The sequence below is a fragment of the Lipophrys pholis genome (assembly GCF_963383615.2).
Source record: "Lipophrys pholis genome assembly, chromosome: 15".
In the NCBI taxonomy this organism is placed as follows: domain Eukaryota; kingdom Metazoa; phylum Chordata; class Actinopteri; order Blenniiformes; family Blenniidae; genus Lipophrys; species Lipophrys pholis.
Genome location: NC_137642.1, coordinates 20795757 through 20813471, shown reverse-complemented (window position 1 = coordinate 20813471; position 17715 = coordinate 20795757). Strand labels below are relative to the sequence as shown.

At 43.6% G+C, this 17715-nt stretch overlaps 1 protein-coding gene across 2 annotated transcripts in view; it reads right to left on the bottom strand.

Annotated features, from left to right (window-relative positions):
* inpp5a (inositol polyphosphate-5-phosphatase A) overlaps positions 1-17715 on the bottom strand; it is a 165029-nt gene that overhangs the window by 57960 nt on the left and 89354 nt on the right. For both annotated transcript variants that reach the window (XM_080481882.1, XM_080481881.1), the window contains exons 6-8: positions 17447-17550; positions 7246-7298; positions 4917-5036 (exon numbers count right to left, since the gene is read on the bottom strand). In XM_080481882.1, coding sequence (XP_080338008.1) covers positions 4917-5036; positions 7246-7298; positions 17447-17550 — 277 coding nt within the window. The remainder of the gene's footprint in view (positions 1-4916; positions 5037-7245; positions 7299-17446; positions 17551-17715) is intronic.

The following is a 17715-nucleotide window of genomic DNA, read 5'->3' as shown; positions in this document are numbered from 1 at the left end:
TGATATGATATGATATGGACAAGGTGTGTCAGTGTAAAGATAATTTTTATTACTGTACAACATTTTTGTCTTCTCAAATTGAATATTGCTGTTGTGCACTTAGTGTATATTGTCAAGAATATACTCTTGAGACAGCCAAGTTTGGACTAGGTAGGTATCAAAGAATATGTGTTGTTCTAAAGGTCTGTTTACGCAATGATTTCAAGTAATAACGCAAAACTTTTGTTTTCTCTTTGAATGTCGGTGCTCGTACATCCTGGTACAGTTTGGCTTGACCGGACTATTTGAATGTACTTCTGCACTCTAAATAGCCGAGGCGAATGAGCAGGTAGGCAACGAGAGACAGCTTAGATTATCAGGTTCAGGTCAGGGCGCAGGATATTAGGCCAATATGTTAGTGTTGTTGATTCTTGTGGTAATTATATTTGTCGACGTTAAAAGTCTTTGTGCTTTGTTTTTAATAACACTAGCAGATGCGGAGCAGTTTGTCGACTGTTTGGTCGTTTTTTTTTCTCCTTTTTTATGTTTGACTTTTGCAATGGAGCCAAGATTTTATGTTGAAGTGATGAGGGTAAAAAATCTCCGTTGAGAAAACAATCTATGGTGGTAAGGCTCTATCTGAAAGGTAAACCAGGACTGGGTTCAGTCTATTCCGGAAAACATTGCAGCGCTTGCTCAGGTTAGTGTTTGGATACCAGAGCGAGTTGAGGCGTCCATGAGTGATCGTTAAGGTTGGAATAAAAAGAGTAGTGTGTGTCCTCACAAGGGTGGGAAGTCCAACGTGTGTGAGCGAGGGAAATAAACAGGCCCACTATGGGCGGGGAGACATTGAGGAAGATTAACCTCTGCTCCTGTGGGCCTCCCAGGGTGAGAAGGCAGTACACTCACACAGTGACACCACCCAAACATACACAGCTAAATGTACACACCCGGAAAACATGTTGCAATCTGGCTATTTGGGAGATGTCGGTACATTGAATGACGGATATCGTTTTCATTCAAGACGCAAAGTTACAGGACAACATTGAAGTTTGAGTTACACATGACATGCAGGAAGCATTGCAGAACACAATTAGCATGACACATACAAACATACACCTCTCTCTAATAAATTCATTCAGGCTTTATGGAGGATCTCCCTGCGATTATCCAGTCCTCCCTCTTGCAGCTCAACATGTCGATTGGCTGGAAACGAGCTGGCCTTTCTCTGCTCTTTCAGCCCGTTGTTCTGGGAAAAGCCTAAAGGGAAACATTTAGATTGGAGGGCTCTTTGAGACGCTCTGACAGTTGACTGATGACCCTCCATAAAATGACAAAGCATCGCTGTGTGGTGGCCAGTGCGGCCCACTGCCTCCCCATGGGAAACTAATTGCTTTGAATTGTTAACGGCAACATTATTTTTCTGCCAATCATTGCTTTTCAATGCCCCGAAAATGAGCATGAAACAAGTCTTTTCAGCGAACAAAACAGTTAAATGTCCCCAATGTTGATCAAATTAACTTCAGCATAGTGACAATGGACTATATTTGTGTGAAAATAATGGCTCGCCACAAAGGAAGCCTTTATGCCAGGATTTCACAGTTGTAATGTAAAACTGTTCTCCCCTGAACCGGACCAGCCACTCTGAATGGGGGGTTGGAAACAGAAACAAACTTGGAGACACAAAAGAGATTTTTTTTTTTTTAAGGAAGGAGGAAGGAAAAAAAACAAAAAAAAACCCTGTTGGTTTTATCTCATACTATCATTCCACAGAAAGCGGTATAATGACAAGGCATGGGAGTTTCTACACGAAGGTCATTACATCAGTTGTCTGGAGGAAACTAAATATTCACAATAAACACATATTGAGAAACTTTTGCATTTAGCATCACTTTTTCCCCCTTTAACTTTTTTCCTCGTCTGTATTTTCCATGACTTATTTAACCCTCTTGTGTTTGATGTCAGCTGGTCACAGTTTTGGTTGCTCGTATGCAAGAACAATGGCGACGCTGGTGTCAAATTACAAACATGACCGGTGTTGAAAGACAAAAGATGAGCTGGCTAATATAAAGAAACGTGGGATTTTTAAGGGAGGTGTTCTAAAGAAAGCTTAATTTGGACAAGAAGTGAATGTCGAGTTTAAAACAAATGAGTTTTTACGAACTGAAAATGAAGGATCATGGAAAGCTGCTCTATTCATAGAGGAAAAAATAAAAAAATGTGCATCGTGCGGCTCTGTTAAATTGAACAAAATGCGATAACGCTTTTCTTTCACATTCTGCACACACACAATCAAAGCTCCCACATAATTATAAAACAATGATCTCCCGACATCAAGGGGAGCGGATTCTACAAGGTAAATAGCGCTCGATGCGGCACTGAGCACATAAATGTGCCCTTTCAAAGGACAGGAAAACAAGCAAGGGATGCATTTCAAGCAGAGCGTCGGCTTTTTTCTCTCATGGAAGTGACCCACACATCAGCGCAGGCCACAGAGCACTACTTTTTATTTTTTTTTTTTTGATGTGACTCAATAGTGGGGTCTGGCTGGCTAAGCGTTGTTCCTTCTCAGCATTGTTCCTCCCCGGGGCCTTCAAGCACTTTGGAGATAAACACTGTTTAGCAGTTAAAAGAGCCACAGAGGAAAAGGCTTATCAGATGTGTTCTCAATGGGCTGTAAGCTGCATTATTAAGCCTAGGCCCCAGATAAGGTGTAGGCTGAAGTTCGAATCCCCCCCCCAGTGGGACTCCGTCCCCACCGGGGGGGGGGGGGGCGGGGCGGGCATGTGATCTGGGCTCCTGCGCCGACTTCCCCGCGGATCTCAGCTGGCAGTGTGTTCGCCGGTGCTCCTGCGCCCCCTCACTCTGCTCTCCCATTCCGCAATGAGAGATTAGAGCTCAGAGAGAGTGGAACGCGAGCGAGAGAGAGAGAGAGAGAGAGAGAGAGAGAGAGCGAGAGAGAGAGAGCGAGAGAGAGAGGGAGAGAGAGATTGAGGGAAGAAGGGGAGTCCTGGCTTTAGAGATTTCCCCCTGTCCCCTTTTCCTGCTCAGCTTCTGGGGGTAGGAGTCAGCATTAGGACAATAGCCAAAAAGATGGTTCCCAACCAGCCGCTGAATGGGAACACTGTTGGTGGTAGCGCTTCATTCAAAGCTGGGCCTGGGCACATTGTCCTCCCAGATTGGCGGAGGAGAATGGAGTTTGCTGGTGGCTGCCAAAAGGTTAGCAGCCTCTGTGAAAGGACCGGCCCATTATTCACTGCCCTTTACAGAGCCCGAGCACCCTTTGTGCTCCTCCTCCCTTCCCTCCTTGTGCCACCAGCTTTTTCTCACTCCGGTGCTCCGGATCTGCGCCCAATGGCTTCCCCTAAAGTGAGCGAGTGAGGCGCGATTCCCCCACGGACTCTCCCACCCGTGTACCACCAGCAACAGCTCGGCCTATCAACGTAGCTGGGACATAGCTCTACCTTGTTTTACACTTAACTCTCGCCCCTTTTTTTTTTCAAAATAGGAGAAGTTTTAAAATGATATGGCCCGGAAATCAAAACAAGGTCCACAACACAGGATGAGCGAGGAGGGAGAGAGCAAACAGCCAACATGATTTCTATTCAAACCACCTAAATAAAGCCTATTTGAAAGTATTTACAGCAGGACCTTTGCAAATAAATCAGCTGTAAAAGCACGATGAAAGAATAGAAAACACAATCAAAATGCTAAAAGGCCAGCAACAAACAGAGGTCCTTTTGAAACTTCATTATGCCAGTAAATCCAGGTAAGTTACAATGTAATAAAAAGCTGCAAAAGTGCCTATATCCTTAAAACGCTTTGCTGTCCATTAAAGGGCCTTCTTTTATCAAATCAAGACCGGAGCGGAAATAAAATACGAGCTGGGATAGAACGCTTTAGAAGGCGCCTCGTAACTCAGGCCCATCAGAGAAGCCCCGTGATAATGTATGCCACCCATATATGAATGTAGTTATTCAAAGTGGAGGTGGAGGGAAGCCACGTCGTGCATTCTTACACCTTTTGAATGGGAGGTCACCTACCGTGAGGCTTTTATTCGGTGTTAGCATGGCCAGGTAGAGAGCAGGGGTTGTACCATGCACTCTATCATCCTGCTCCACTTGCAAATGGATATCCCATAAATCACATTAGTGCTGCCTATGAATGGATAAGCTCAGCCTGTTTGTATAGAGGCTGGATTTACTCAGCCGGGAGCGAAGCAAAACCTTTACAATCGCGACGCTTATTCCAAAAGAACTTACTGCATGTAAGATATCATTAAGCATGTTAAACTTGCCCTTCTTGGACGCACCATTAGAGAAACGGTTGAAAAGACAGTTTAGGACATCAGTAAAAACAATTGTGAGCAACTATAATCTAAAACGGTTGTTTCAAAGACAGTCATTTTTGAAACATTGTCTAGATTTTCTTTGTTTTTAATTGTGTTTTGGCCCATAGCAGTGTGTAATATGTCAATTAAAATGTGGCACTTTTTTTCTCCACTGGGTAATTAAAAATAATCCAGTGAATAAACGTCCCATCCCACTGCCTCACGTTGTGTAATTTCTCATCTTTTTAATATTCATCATTTTCCCCATTGTCGCTACCATAACTAGAGTGACCACTAGAGGGTAGAATTGGACCTACAATTGGGATTAAAGCCTTCAAATGTTCAATTTCTTCCTCCCAAAACTTACTGATAGTATTGGGTTTATTTTTTCCTGGACACAGTGAAGGTGTACAACGTTTTACAGATAGACGTGAGAGGACAGACCTGCTGCGACGAATGAAATCTAAACTTTGTAGCAAGTAAGGATGGAAAGAGGAAAAAAGCCAAGATGATTTGTGTAAGTGTAAACTCATCTAAACTACCGGGCAAACTGAGAAAAGTAAAAAAGATCAGCTCAAGAAGAATCTTACTGAAAAGCAAACAGTACCTGTCTAAAACGTATCTCAGGGCCTTCTGCCTGCACCGGGAGTAGACTGAGGGGGTTCCCTCCCAGGCCACAAGGTTGGAAGCATCGTGGAAAAGGTGGATGTTGACCAGATCAAAAGCACTGGGGGGGGGGAAAGAAAAGAAGATGCACAGAAAGCTTCAACAAACGAATCACCTCACACACTACAAGCACAGCTGTGGATTATATTGGAATTGTTTCTTGTGTATTGCTTCTTTCACTCAGTGATCAAAATAATAATGCATTAACTAATTAATAGCAACATTTAAAAAACAGTATAGACAAGTCGGTGCTGACGGCAGGAAAATAATATCAGCGTCATTCTATGTGAACTCAGCAAAATATTTCAGTCTAAGGCCCATATTAAAGATATATAACAGAAACTTTCATTGTGTTTTGGGTGTCTGTTCACATGACGACGGGGCTCGGAGGTTCGCAAGGTGGAACTTTTGGAAAAAGCTCCCGACTCCCGTCTAGTTGGAAACGGGGGGAAACCCAACTTTTCTGAAACGCTGCGACCGCGCATGAACATTACAGCTGTAGTAAACGGTGTGTGTGGTTTCATTAGAAAGAAGAAACAGCGTCAACTCGTGGCCCAACATGCCAACTTCATCGTTTTGAAAACCATGTGAACGTGAAGCTTTTCTGAAACGGGAATGCAATACGTTGCGTTTTTCACTTTAAACTTTAAACAGGGAATATGTCAGATTATATGTCACATTTAAAGCTTCATTAATTCTCATGTGAAGGCAAAACAGAAACACAGCATTTTAATACTAGTAATGAATTAAATCTAATGAAATTAGCTCATAAAACACTACTCATGATTTAATGGTTCAACACTTTATTATTTATAGTCCAAGTTTCAGTTTTTTGAGTACCTGAAAATGAGCATTTTAATTTTTTAATGTGCTTTGGAACAATTTACACCACACGATCTTCGTTAAAAATCACAAGTTGTTTCACAGTTTTCACAGTATTCACATTGTCTGAATGTTTTTCAATCTCAGATCACTTTTATATGTAACATTAATCTTTTATTAACTATTTAAAACAAAACACTAATACTTTGAATCTTCTTTGAGACGAGTACTTTTTTTTTTTTTAACAGTAATTATATACATATATTTGAGTAATAATTTACTTGTTCCACCTCTGGAATTTGACACTGATTTGTTTCATTGATGCTCTGTCCAAAAAGTGTCTGAAATATTGAGGGGGGGGGGTAAGTAGAAACGGTTTGCAACTTAAACTGAATTTTGCACAGACTTCCCAATATTAAAATGGTTAAATTGCTTGGCTGCACCTTGGACTTTAGACTGCGGTTTAACAGTAAAATATAAATTATATTGTAATCTGGCCCCTAAATAAAACTAATATGTTATTGGAAAAAAGGAATTTTCTCAACAGAAAAATGCAAATTACAGAAAAATGTTGCTGCTGGTGACCTAAAATGACAGAATTAAAGAAACACAAGTGAGTGGAAAGAAAGTGACGTGCAGGTTTTGGAATATTTCTCTGTATGTGCTTTGCAAAACCGTCTCTGGTTTTTCATGCACGAGGCCCCAAACACAATGTCTGAATAGGAAAATGCATGATAGCTCAATGTACAGGGATGAACTCTTCCCAGCTGATCCTATCAGCCCAGTGTTCTGTAGATCTTTATCTCCTGGGGTTTATTCTGCAGTGACACCCAGAACAAATGAATAACAAGCCTGGTGCTGACGATCTCCCTCTATCCCATCTCTGATCTGATCTCCTATTCTTCAGCAGGCCCTCTCTCTCTCTCTCTCTCTCTCTCTCTCTCTCTCTCGTCAAACGTCATGCCCCTATTAAATGCTTACCGTTTCAGCTCTTTAGTTCTCATGTCATCCCTCTATTAGATTACAATCCCCATGCACCCCCCCCCCCCCCCCCTCCCTCCCCCCCTCCCCCCTCTAGCTCTGCACACTTGGACTGAGCGCTTGTGTTCAGTCCCGCGCAGGTTCAATTGCATGTAATGTTTTTTGTCATCTGTCATATGCAACTGCTTGACGTAACGCGATTACGTCTAATCGAATCCCCCCGTTCCCTTCTCCTGCGGCACGCTGTCCGGAGAGGATCCAGCTATGTAGCCCCGCTTCCACCCTACCCCACCTCCTCCTCCTCCTCCCCCTCCTCTCTTCTTCTGTCTGCCCTGCAGCTGGCGGGCGAAGCCGAACGTGACCGGACGCTGCCGGGTCTTCATTTCTACTCGCACAGATACAGTCGTAATGATTGAGCGGCGATGAGGTGGGACGTGTCGTTGCAGGGAGCCATTAATAAAACTCACCAGTCAGCCAGGGCCCATCGAGTTCTGATGAATCCCTTTCTGGACCACTTGTACTGCAGAGACAGAGACAGACTCAATTTAGCATGACAATGGTGGAATTTGACTGTTGGCCACAATTTGACTGTGTCAAGTGATGACGTCCGTCACCCAAAACGTTTCCTGTTGCTTATCAGCACAAACAGGTTTTTTTTTCCCCCCCAACTTATACATATAAATATATGAAGATTATTTTATGCGATAAAACAATGAGGACATATGGCATTCAGGGAAGTTCAAAAAGTTCCTCCTTGGGAGCCGTTTTCAAAAAAGTTGTGTTTTGGGTGTAGATGTTCAGTCGGAATCAAAGAGAAGACTCAAGATGCCTGACCGGCGGGGGCTGGAGGGGGTGGGAGGGAAAAGCATCCTTCTGGTTCGCAGGCGTCTCCTAACCTGAAGCTAATTATCCAATCTGAAGTCCGAGGACTCTCAAACAGCACATGATTCACTGTGAAGCCGCTTATTAAACGGGAGACTAATTGATACTGCGAGTGTTCTCCCACTGAAAGGATAAATAAGTGCTCTTTTCTCTCCTAAACCTCTCTCTCTCTCTCTCTCTCTCTCTCTCTCTTTTTCGCTCTCCTTTTTTTTTCTGCTTATTGCTCTCTCTCTCTCTGATGCTCCTAATGGGGAGTTAACTGCAGTGATGAATAAACTAATTATGGGCCAGGTCACATAATTACAAATTGACTAATTTTATTAAAAAAAAAAAAAAAAAAAAAAAAAGAGAAAACGAAAAAAAGAAAAAAGAAAAAACCTCAGATGCAGATTAAAGGGCTAAGAGGTATTTGATTGCGCCTCACATCTTTCAATCTGCATTAGTACAAGATTAACTGTATCAAATTGAATTACATTAGCATACTTGGATTAATCCATACTGGCTCGGCAGGATGTATGGGCCCAATTATAACTCGCTGTCCCAATATTGTGACTTTGAAAGGAGCAAATGGAATTAGATATGAGTGCAGCAGCACAGATTGACCTTCCACTTCAAGAAAAAAAAAAAAAAAATAGTGTTTGAAACCGAATAAATCCATTAAATGGTAACAGATGTGGCACAGGATAATCACACACAAAATGTAAGCCGGTCCCTTTGCATGACAAATGTGGCCGTGTGTTTGTGTGAGCAAAGTTAAGGAAAGAAAGTGCTTGAGGATGAGGAGGGAGGGAGTGTGTGGTGGTGGTGGTGGTGAAGGGGGTGTTTGCTCAGTACCCGTACAAGCTCTGACTCCCGCCAGAGACGTTTAATCTCGATTTAATTTAAAGAGCCATTAACTACAATCGCAGCATTAAAATCCATCACTTTTCTGACACCCGGCCCCAGATTGCCCCATTTCCTCCACGTATGACTGATTGACCCCTCCCGCCTCTGCTGCGCCGCTCGCTCGTGAAACACGCGCTCGCGACCCGCCCCGCGCGGACCGGGTAAATAAACACACAGATAAACGACGCAGGGAAGCAGCGCAGAAGTGAAATGATCATCTTAAAAATCACAATGCAAGTGCCTCTATTGTGTGTGTGTCCGGTTGAGGCGATCAGCTCGCACGATCAATCAAATCGAAGAAGAAGAAAACTGATCGCAGACATGATGACATCATGATGTGGTCCGCGCAGCTGATGCACAGACGCTGTCCGGCTCCATTTAATGTCCTGCTAAAACATCATCATCTCCGACTTGACCTCCTAAACACAAACGCAGACGTGTACAGCGCTGCTGCTGGGGCCCATTCATTGACATAATAGATGCTCCTGCCCTTTGGTCCAACTCTAACCTTCACAATTAAATGTCTACTAACCTGAAACCAGGAATAGTCCATGCGTAGAAGAAGGACTCGGATGCTGGATTTGAACATTATTAGATTCATATTCTTGAAAAAAAAATGATATTATATTCACTCGTGCCAATTAGATCCTTTTAGGTTTTAGTAAATGAAACCGCACACACATGCATACAGAGAACAATACCCTATCAAAATTAATAATGGCGAGTACACGGACATTCGTATGGACATGTGACGAAGTTGTATTGCTTTTATAGGTGATTTTCGATCTAAAAACCACCAAATTCCTGGAAACTATGGACTCGGAGTCACGCCACTCTGGAGGCCGCCATTGTTGTTTTTATCCATCTACTCAACTCTTTGTGCAGAAAAGCTGCTCACTACGACCTCCGCACACATGAGCAGTAGAAGCGTCTGAGAAAAGTTGCATTTTCTCCCATTTACACGGATATGGACAGTTTAAAAAAAGATGTGTTTTCCTGTTTACGTAGAGACTTGGAGTCGGAGAGTTTTCAAAAAGATCCATAATTAAAGCCGTTTGCGAAAAGTTGCATTTTCAGTGGCTCCGAGCACCATTGTCATGTAAACAGACTCTCCAAACGCAACAGAGGCGTTCTGTTTTCTCTTATTGTGTGAACGGAGTCGTAATTTGAATCATTCGGTCATTCTTTATAGTTTGTCACTGTTTTTTCCACTAATGGCTTTTGAAGCACAATTTATGATTTTGATTAATCACCGTGACAACAACAACCTTTTAAGTCACAAAAAAATGTGTTTAAGTCAAACATTTTCATTGTTTTACCCTATTTCTTCTTCTTTTTATTTATCTTTTTAATAAATTAACGGGAATAATTCCTTTTTTTCCATGGTATTCTATCCTTTATCTTGAAACAAAATCCAAACCTCAATTTATAGAAAATACATAGACAAACCACCATAGTGCATTGTGAACAAATCAAGAGTCCACACTCTGATACACACTTGTATAGCTGTATTTGAAAGGACACCTTTTTACATGATGCATGTCCCTATAGCAGTGCTTCCCCACCTGGGGTCTGGGACCCCCTTTGGGAGGGGGTGTCAGGGGTCAAAGGGCGGGCCTCAGGGCTTTGTCTGCTGTGAGGTTGTCAAAAGGATATCTGCACATGTCAAATAAAACCATTATGGGCACTTTCCAGCATCTAGAATAGACCAGTTTGCCTGATGCTTTGGTGTGTTGGTGAGTGTTTACACAGCGACTTTTCAGACCAGATCATGGAACGTGTCTGCAGACTTTCCTTGAAGGCAACAATCAAAGAGCGCTCCGGAGCAAAACACTTTTAAAACCACTGCCCTAAGACACACTCGCTTTTTACCTAAATTATTCCAACTATTCGTGACATTGTGAATTTCTTAAGTTCGTCGAATTCAAAGTACATCTGCTGGTGTTTTTATCTCACCCTTGACCTTCACAACTAGGTGAGGTTGGTTAGACCACATGAGCCTCTAGGTATAGAACAAAAGGACGTGAACACTGCACAAACCATAGAGTCTTAGTTAAACATGAATACAATTAGTTTTTATAGCACAAAAAGACGCCTCAACGCTGGATGTGATGGGTTTCAGAACCGTCCTGCTGTTGTGGCAGACCTCTCCGGTTTGGTATTCCTGATAGAGAAATTTGAGCAGCTCGTTTGTACGCATCTTTCTTTTTTTTTTTTTTTTTTTTTTTTTTAATGAGGTTGGTGACATCTATTGTAAAAAATACCAACCAAAAAAATCTTTTCTGTAGTCGTTTAGTCCCGCATAGTCCAGAAAGGTCACACACACACACAAAAAAAAAAAAAGCTAAACAAAAAGTCTTCAAAAATGTCCTCAGTCCACTGGTTTTAATCTAAAAATTGGTCCTCATAGCGATAGATGTACACGTAAGTACACATTGTGATCTTTTCAAATGTACCAGTTCGCTGGTATGGCTGCTGAGGCCCTCTGTGGCTGTGATCTTAAATAGAATACATATTTGGGTAGAATGGATAGGTCATGTCTAATAATATCATAGATCAGGTGCAGTGGCTATAAAGAGTCACTGCGGAGGTGTTGGGGGGGGGGGGTCCTGCTGGTGATGGTGGGTGGGGTTGATGGCTGGAGTCGGAGGGCAACACCAAAAGGTCGCAAGGCTCTGGGTGACATTGGCTGACCTTCCACAGGTCAGTGATGGCGTCTCCGCCCATGACAGTGATGAACGGCGGATGCACGGAGGAGGGGGTCGTCGCATCTTTGGATGTTGGGCAATATTACGCCTACTGACCACCATATTGTGCAAACACACGTACACGCGCACACACACACTTGGAAGGAGACACAAAATATGAATGGAAAAAGGCGAAGTGAGTGGAGGAGACGAAGAAAAAAACAAAAAAAAAAAAAACAACAGATTGACTAGAAAACTACTACATGAAATCCTGGTAGTGACCAATGGAAAATTACCCTCCTATAAAATGTCAACTGTGACACACACACACACACACACACACACACACACACACACACACACACACACACACACACACACACACACACACACACACACACACACACACACACACACACACACACACACACACACACACACACACACACACACACACACACACTTCACAGTTTCCCATTTGATTTTTTGACCTTTCTTATATTTCAGCTCAAGTCCAACCCCATAAATAATATTATGGTGTTTTTTTGTTTTTTTTTCCTTCTGGGGGGGGGGGTGATAGAAAAGTGTAGGACAGGGAGGTGGCAGTTGGGGGGTGGGGGGGGTCACACAAAAGCCCTGTGACAGAAATGCACTGTGAGTAATAAGTAATACACACAAACGCTGATTGATTTGAGCCCCAGCAGACAGTCGCATTTATCTTTATTCCATCATCTAGGGGGGAGGAGGGGAGAGGTGGGCTGGGGTGGCCTCTTGAACCGTTTACATGACTGGACAGCACATGAACATACATCTATATGTGTGTGGGGTGGGATAAAGATGTACAGGGAGCACAGAGAGCAATGTCTGTCACACAGGGAACGTCTAAAGGTGTAAAGATTGCCCATTGGAGAGTTGCATTTAAGCACCCTGAGAAGAGTCTGGATTTTTCAAACCGGCTTCATTTTCGTCATCTTCGTGCATACAAAAAAAAAAAAAAAAAAAAAAAAGGCTTATTCGGGGCATTAGCCCCACTTTTATGAGCTCCTTCCTCGTCCCATGGATCACACCTGTCAGCGTGAGCGGCATCTGTGTCACAGGTGTCTCGTTCGGTGATGAATGCCGAGAGCGTTTCACGAGCAAACGCCGCTTTAAATGACTTCATCTCCTTAACGTTGCATCCATGAATCAGCGCGTGGAGTTTTACGTCAAAAACGAGGTAAACAGGAACGAAGTAAACTTTAGTGAAAGCTAGTAAACTTGTAAGGGGGAGGGCGGGGGGGGGGGGTCCTTCAGCGGGAGACAATGAGTGTAGAGCCGACGCTTTAATGGACGAGCTCGCGGTGCCAAACACAAACTCGTACGGATGTTGATCTACAGCCTGTCTGCTATTTTCTTCTTCTCTTTTCTTTTTTTCCCCTCCAACGCTTGTGTAAAACAATCAATAGCAAGGGCACATTAAGGTCTGGGTCGTATACTTTATTTATATAAGGCAATGACAAATCCTTATGATGCAATGGCTCCTTGTTTTTTTTTTTTTTTGGGAGGGGGGGGAGGGGGGGGGGGGGGGCGTGTATTACTGCACCAAACAAATAAATATAAAAATCCCCACCAGGGAGCTGGAGAGATTGACGGAACAACTGGAAGCGACAAGCCGCCAAATCCATCACGGCGACCTTTCAAAAGGAATGTGCCTACAATTTTGTCCACTTCCTTCTTATTCAGCATTTCAATTAATGTTTCCCCGCTTTTTCTCCCTGAGCCCCCCCCCACCCCCCCTCGCCTCTTTGCTTACAGCTATAACTCAAAGGAGGATTACGGAAAGAACTCATGTTTTGCATATGGAGAGGTTGTCACTTAAATCAGAATCAAACTTGGGGGAGGAACGGCCGTGAGCATAAAGACTGACTGGAAGTCGTTTGTCTCGATATTATTTTTTTTTCTGACACCGAGTTTGGGCACTTTTGAAAAAACATAAACAAAAAGCCATGCGGTAAATGAACAATAAGTGGCTCATTTACCGCACCACCAGTCGTGATTGATGTGATTTGGGTTCCAAGCTGGTTGGACCGGAAGGGAAAAAAACATTACAATAAACCTTGAATTGGTGTAGTAAAGTATTTTCTGAAATGCCCGACCCAATTACCATAGTTTATAGTTTGACTTGTGACTTTTGTAAGAAGCTCGGACCCTCTCGTCCACCAAGACTTCCCCGATTCTGATTTAAATCAGTCGTTCTGATGTTTCTGGAGAACACATTTTATTGGTAAGTGAGGAATCAAACACATCAACAAATGGCCAAACCTGACAACCATGAATTGACTCAACATTTAGTCCTGAAGGCCCAGCGTGATAAAACGGTAACAGGATTTCACTTACAGTATATAGTGCTGCCTGAGCAGCCCCAAAAGTGCTTTACACTGTTTATCACATTCACCCATTCACACACACATTCACACACCGATGGAGGCGGCTGCCATGCAAGGTGTTCAGTGCAGCTAATCGCAGCTCAAGGACACTTAGGCATGTGGACAAAAACGGGAGATGGGGGAATTGAACCTGCCATGGTACCTCCAAACACATTCCATCTGTGCGTCCCTTGCATGGACTTAATTTTCACTGCTAATCAAATAATTCTAACTCAAAAAGTTAGAAATAAAACAGTAAGTCACAAAATCTACCAATTGTGAAAGGTTTAATCGCTGCAGAAATGGCTGAATATCTGATTGAAGTAGTTGTCAGCCATTTTAGTGCAGTTATTACATATTGTGATGATGAAGAAAAGACAAATACCATGAAAATGTGATTCCTAAACTGTGGTATGTGTACCATCAGTGGTACGCGAGCTCACGTGGTACATGGGGACAAGTCATAAATATCCGTCTTTTTTTTTTTTTTTTTAAATTCAATTTATTTAAAAATTATCAGAACAGTCAAAAACTTCGAGTGAAAAAATATAAAGCATATTAAATTCATATTGAAAAGAAGTCCATATTTTCTCAGGTGGTACACACTGTGAGAAGTTTGAGAACCACTGTCATAAAATATTACCTTCTTGCAACTACAATTTCCACTTGCACGAACTTCAAAACTACCAGAAGTGACTTTACAAATGGAGACAAGGACCCCCACTCACATCCAGGAGCAGAGTGTTTGTTTCCCTTCTTTTTATTCTCTCGTTGAAAAGTGCGACAGTATCTTGGGGAAGGCCAGTTTTATTTGACGGTTTAAAAGCACCCATTGTCCAACAAAACCAACACATCAAGACCACTAGGTGTCACTATAGTTAAGCAGCCCATTACGACGCTATAACCCAAGAACTGACCAGTTTTCTTGGTTCTGTAAAGTCGACAGAGAGCTTGATAACGTGGCTGAACGTGTCATCGGGTTAATGTAACGGCGAGGAACACGTTCACCCGTCGTCAACCAACATCCTCCTGATGGTTTCACTACAGCCGTGTGAGCTGCATCAATGGAGAGGGTCGGTGTTACACAGAGGTCCGAGTTGTGACTCTGCAGTTGAAGGAACACTCCCCCATGTGCACGTGTACCATCACACACCAGGGAACAGGTTGCTGGGTGAGGGTGTGGTGAGGTGGGCAGCGGGTTCTCATTCATTAAAATACTACTTCCTGTCTGACGCCCCTCACTATATGAAAATTTATATCAGACAAAACAGCTTCGGGTGAGGTTTGTTTATGATCTTTTACTGGATGATAAACTCTACAATTTGCATCATTAAGTTTTAATTAACATAATGATAATGTCACTTATTATCCTAACAGCCCTTAATTGATATAAAAAACATGAAATTCCTATTCAAAATGGGGATGATCTTTCCTTTATGTTCTAGTGTTAGAAAGCGGCTGCTTTGTACTGTGAGACTATCGTTGGCAAAAATGATCAACAAATTATTGGGATGAAACTTGTTTCCTTTGGGAATTCTACAAAGCTTATTAGGTAAGTCTTTGCTCATGTATGTTCAGGTTCCTTATAGCGATGGTAGCTGAGAGAGCGAGGCAGATTCTAAGTGGCACAGAGTGGAAAAAAGAAATGTTGGCGATGTTAAGAGCGTTCTTGTTGGTTTGTATTGTCCATTTTTATAACATTACACTAAAGCAGAGACCACTAAGAATGCGCGGATCAGTTCTTCTTTCAGGTCACCTTACTGTAAATACATTTCACATCTTTCAATTGCGGACGAGACGAACAGGTTGAAGACAATGTGGCAATGACTTCCAACTGTTGATTCCCGACACGATGCGTCTAAACCCGCCGTCAGTGCTGAAGGTAAACTGAAACGTACCGAATGACATCTTGCTGTTGTTTTTAAAACACTCACACAAACACCAATCCACCCCCCCCCTCCCCCCTTTCCCCACCTCCACGCCACTCCTCGCCATGATGTCATGAGTAATGACACTTTATTAATGTGCGACAGTAAAGGTAACAGACAAGCATCTTTTCTCCTCGCAGCCACTTTCCCAGGGAGAGAAACCCGGGGGCGCCCTGACAACATCGGTGAAATGAAGCTTGTTTTATTTGTGCAAAGAAAAATTAGCTATGAGGGAGTAACAAAGACACCTGCCCCCTCCCCTGTGTTCCTTTTGATACCTTTTAATGGTGTAGTTGGAGTATCCACCAACATTTGTCACAACAATTACTCCACACATCGTGATCCAAAAAAATCAGACCGATTTTGGACTGTGTGTGTGTGTGTGTGTGTGTGTGTGAGAGTGTGAGTGTGTGTGAGAGTGTGTGTGTGTCTGCGTGCGCGTCCTGTCCGGTCCAAGATCCCCGTGTAATAGGATTCCTCAAAGCTGCAGATGGATGGCAAATCTAGGCGGTTTCATCTACTAAAAGAGGGCATAAATCACCGGCGGAGGAAGCGGGGACGAGGCAGGGGTTATCACCAGTCTGCCTCCCTCATGAGAGCTTTGCATTAAGGCATTAGTGAAATTAATTCATCTTTCATAAGAGGTTTGAGCAGTATCTGTGATCTATGATAACAACCAATTTCTCACTACGGAGGGGCCGGAGGAGGAGGAGGAGGAGGAGGAGGAGGGTGGGCATGGAGGCGGGTGGGAAGGAGGGAAAGGGGGAAGGAAAGGAAGAAGAAAAAAAAAATAAATACTCTGCGACCCTGATAGACTACACAAATCTGCTCTTTTTAAATGGGCTAACATTATCTGGAGTGCTGCTCTCTGGAGCATCATCCCAGATTCATATCCCGGCCGGGAAAGAGGCATAAATCACCGGGCAAAACTTTTCTCATCTGTACACCCTTCTCCCTCCTCCTCCTCCTCTCCAGATACACCTTCTTTCTCTCGACATCACTCCCCTCATCCTTCTCGCGTCGCGCCAGGTTTGTTTTGAGGTTGTTTTTTTTTTTTGGGGGGGTTTCGTTTTTTTTTTTTTTCTTCTTCTCCCGCTCGTCCCGTTAAATGCAGAACAATGCTTCGTCGTAATCATTTTAAATGGCTCCGCTCGCAGCCTCAATCAGCGTAATTGGTTTTAGATCATCTCCGGAAACTGTGCAAAGCGGGGGGGTGGTGGTGGGGGGGGGGATGGCTTGTGTGGGTGCGTGTGTGTGTGTGTGTGTGTGTGTGTGTGTGTGTGTGTGTGTGTGTGTGTGTGTGGTGCGGAGGTGGAAGCGGGGTGGAGCCGGGTGTCCCACCGTGTGTGAAAGAGACGGAAATTGGGGGGAAGTGTGTGAAGGGGGCCGTATCCATCTGCTTTGCATATATTCGCCGAGGCGGCCGCCGGAGCATGGTTGACAGATGAGTGGGGAGTGCGGGGATGACACGCGGGCCGCCGTGCTCTTTATTACTATATCAGCACGGAGGGGGAAAAGAAAGACGAGGGGAAAAAGGCAAGCGCGGATCGCACGGCGAGGACTTTCTTCTTTACATGATGAGAATTTAGGGGGGATGCTGATTTCATCTGCTGCGCGTCGGCAGGACCCCCCCCCCACCACCACCACCCTCCAGGCGGAGAGAATCAAAAGGGGAGGGGGTGGAAGTAGTTTTTGAAATGTATTTCTGTGTGTAAATTACACCGGTGTGAAGTGAGAGATGTATCAAAATATAAAAGATTTGTCGCCGACGTGCAGGATGAAACAAAAGTTTTGGGGTTGTTTTTTTTAAAGTGCTTTTTTGGGAAATTCCAGCACAAGGTGACTTTTCTCAGCATCACCCCACCTGTCAAACAGACCCACCTCTGGATAGTAGTCTTGCGTGAACTTCTCCTTCTCCACCGAAGGGGTGCTTTCTAGTGTCTCCGAGCAGGTCTCCTTCCCCACCACCTTCCGGAACTTTTTGGCTGGGGGGGAGGGGGGGGGACAAACACAACAGGTTCATTTTAGTAGACCTGTCCATGTGTCTTCTAATTTGCACTGCCAGGCAGCCAGGAGCAATACTTATAGGCTTCACCAGACAACTGCGCCCCCTGCTGGCGAGAAGGAAGAACACACTCAGTGTGGAGAGA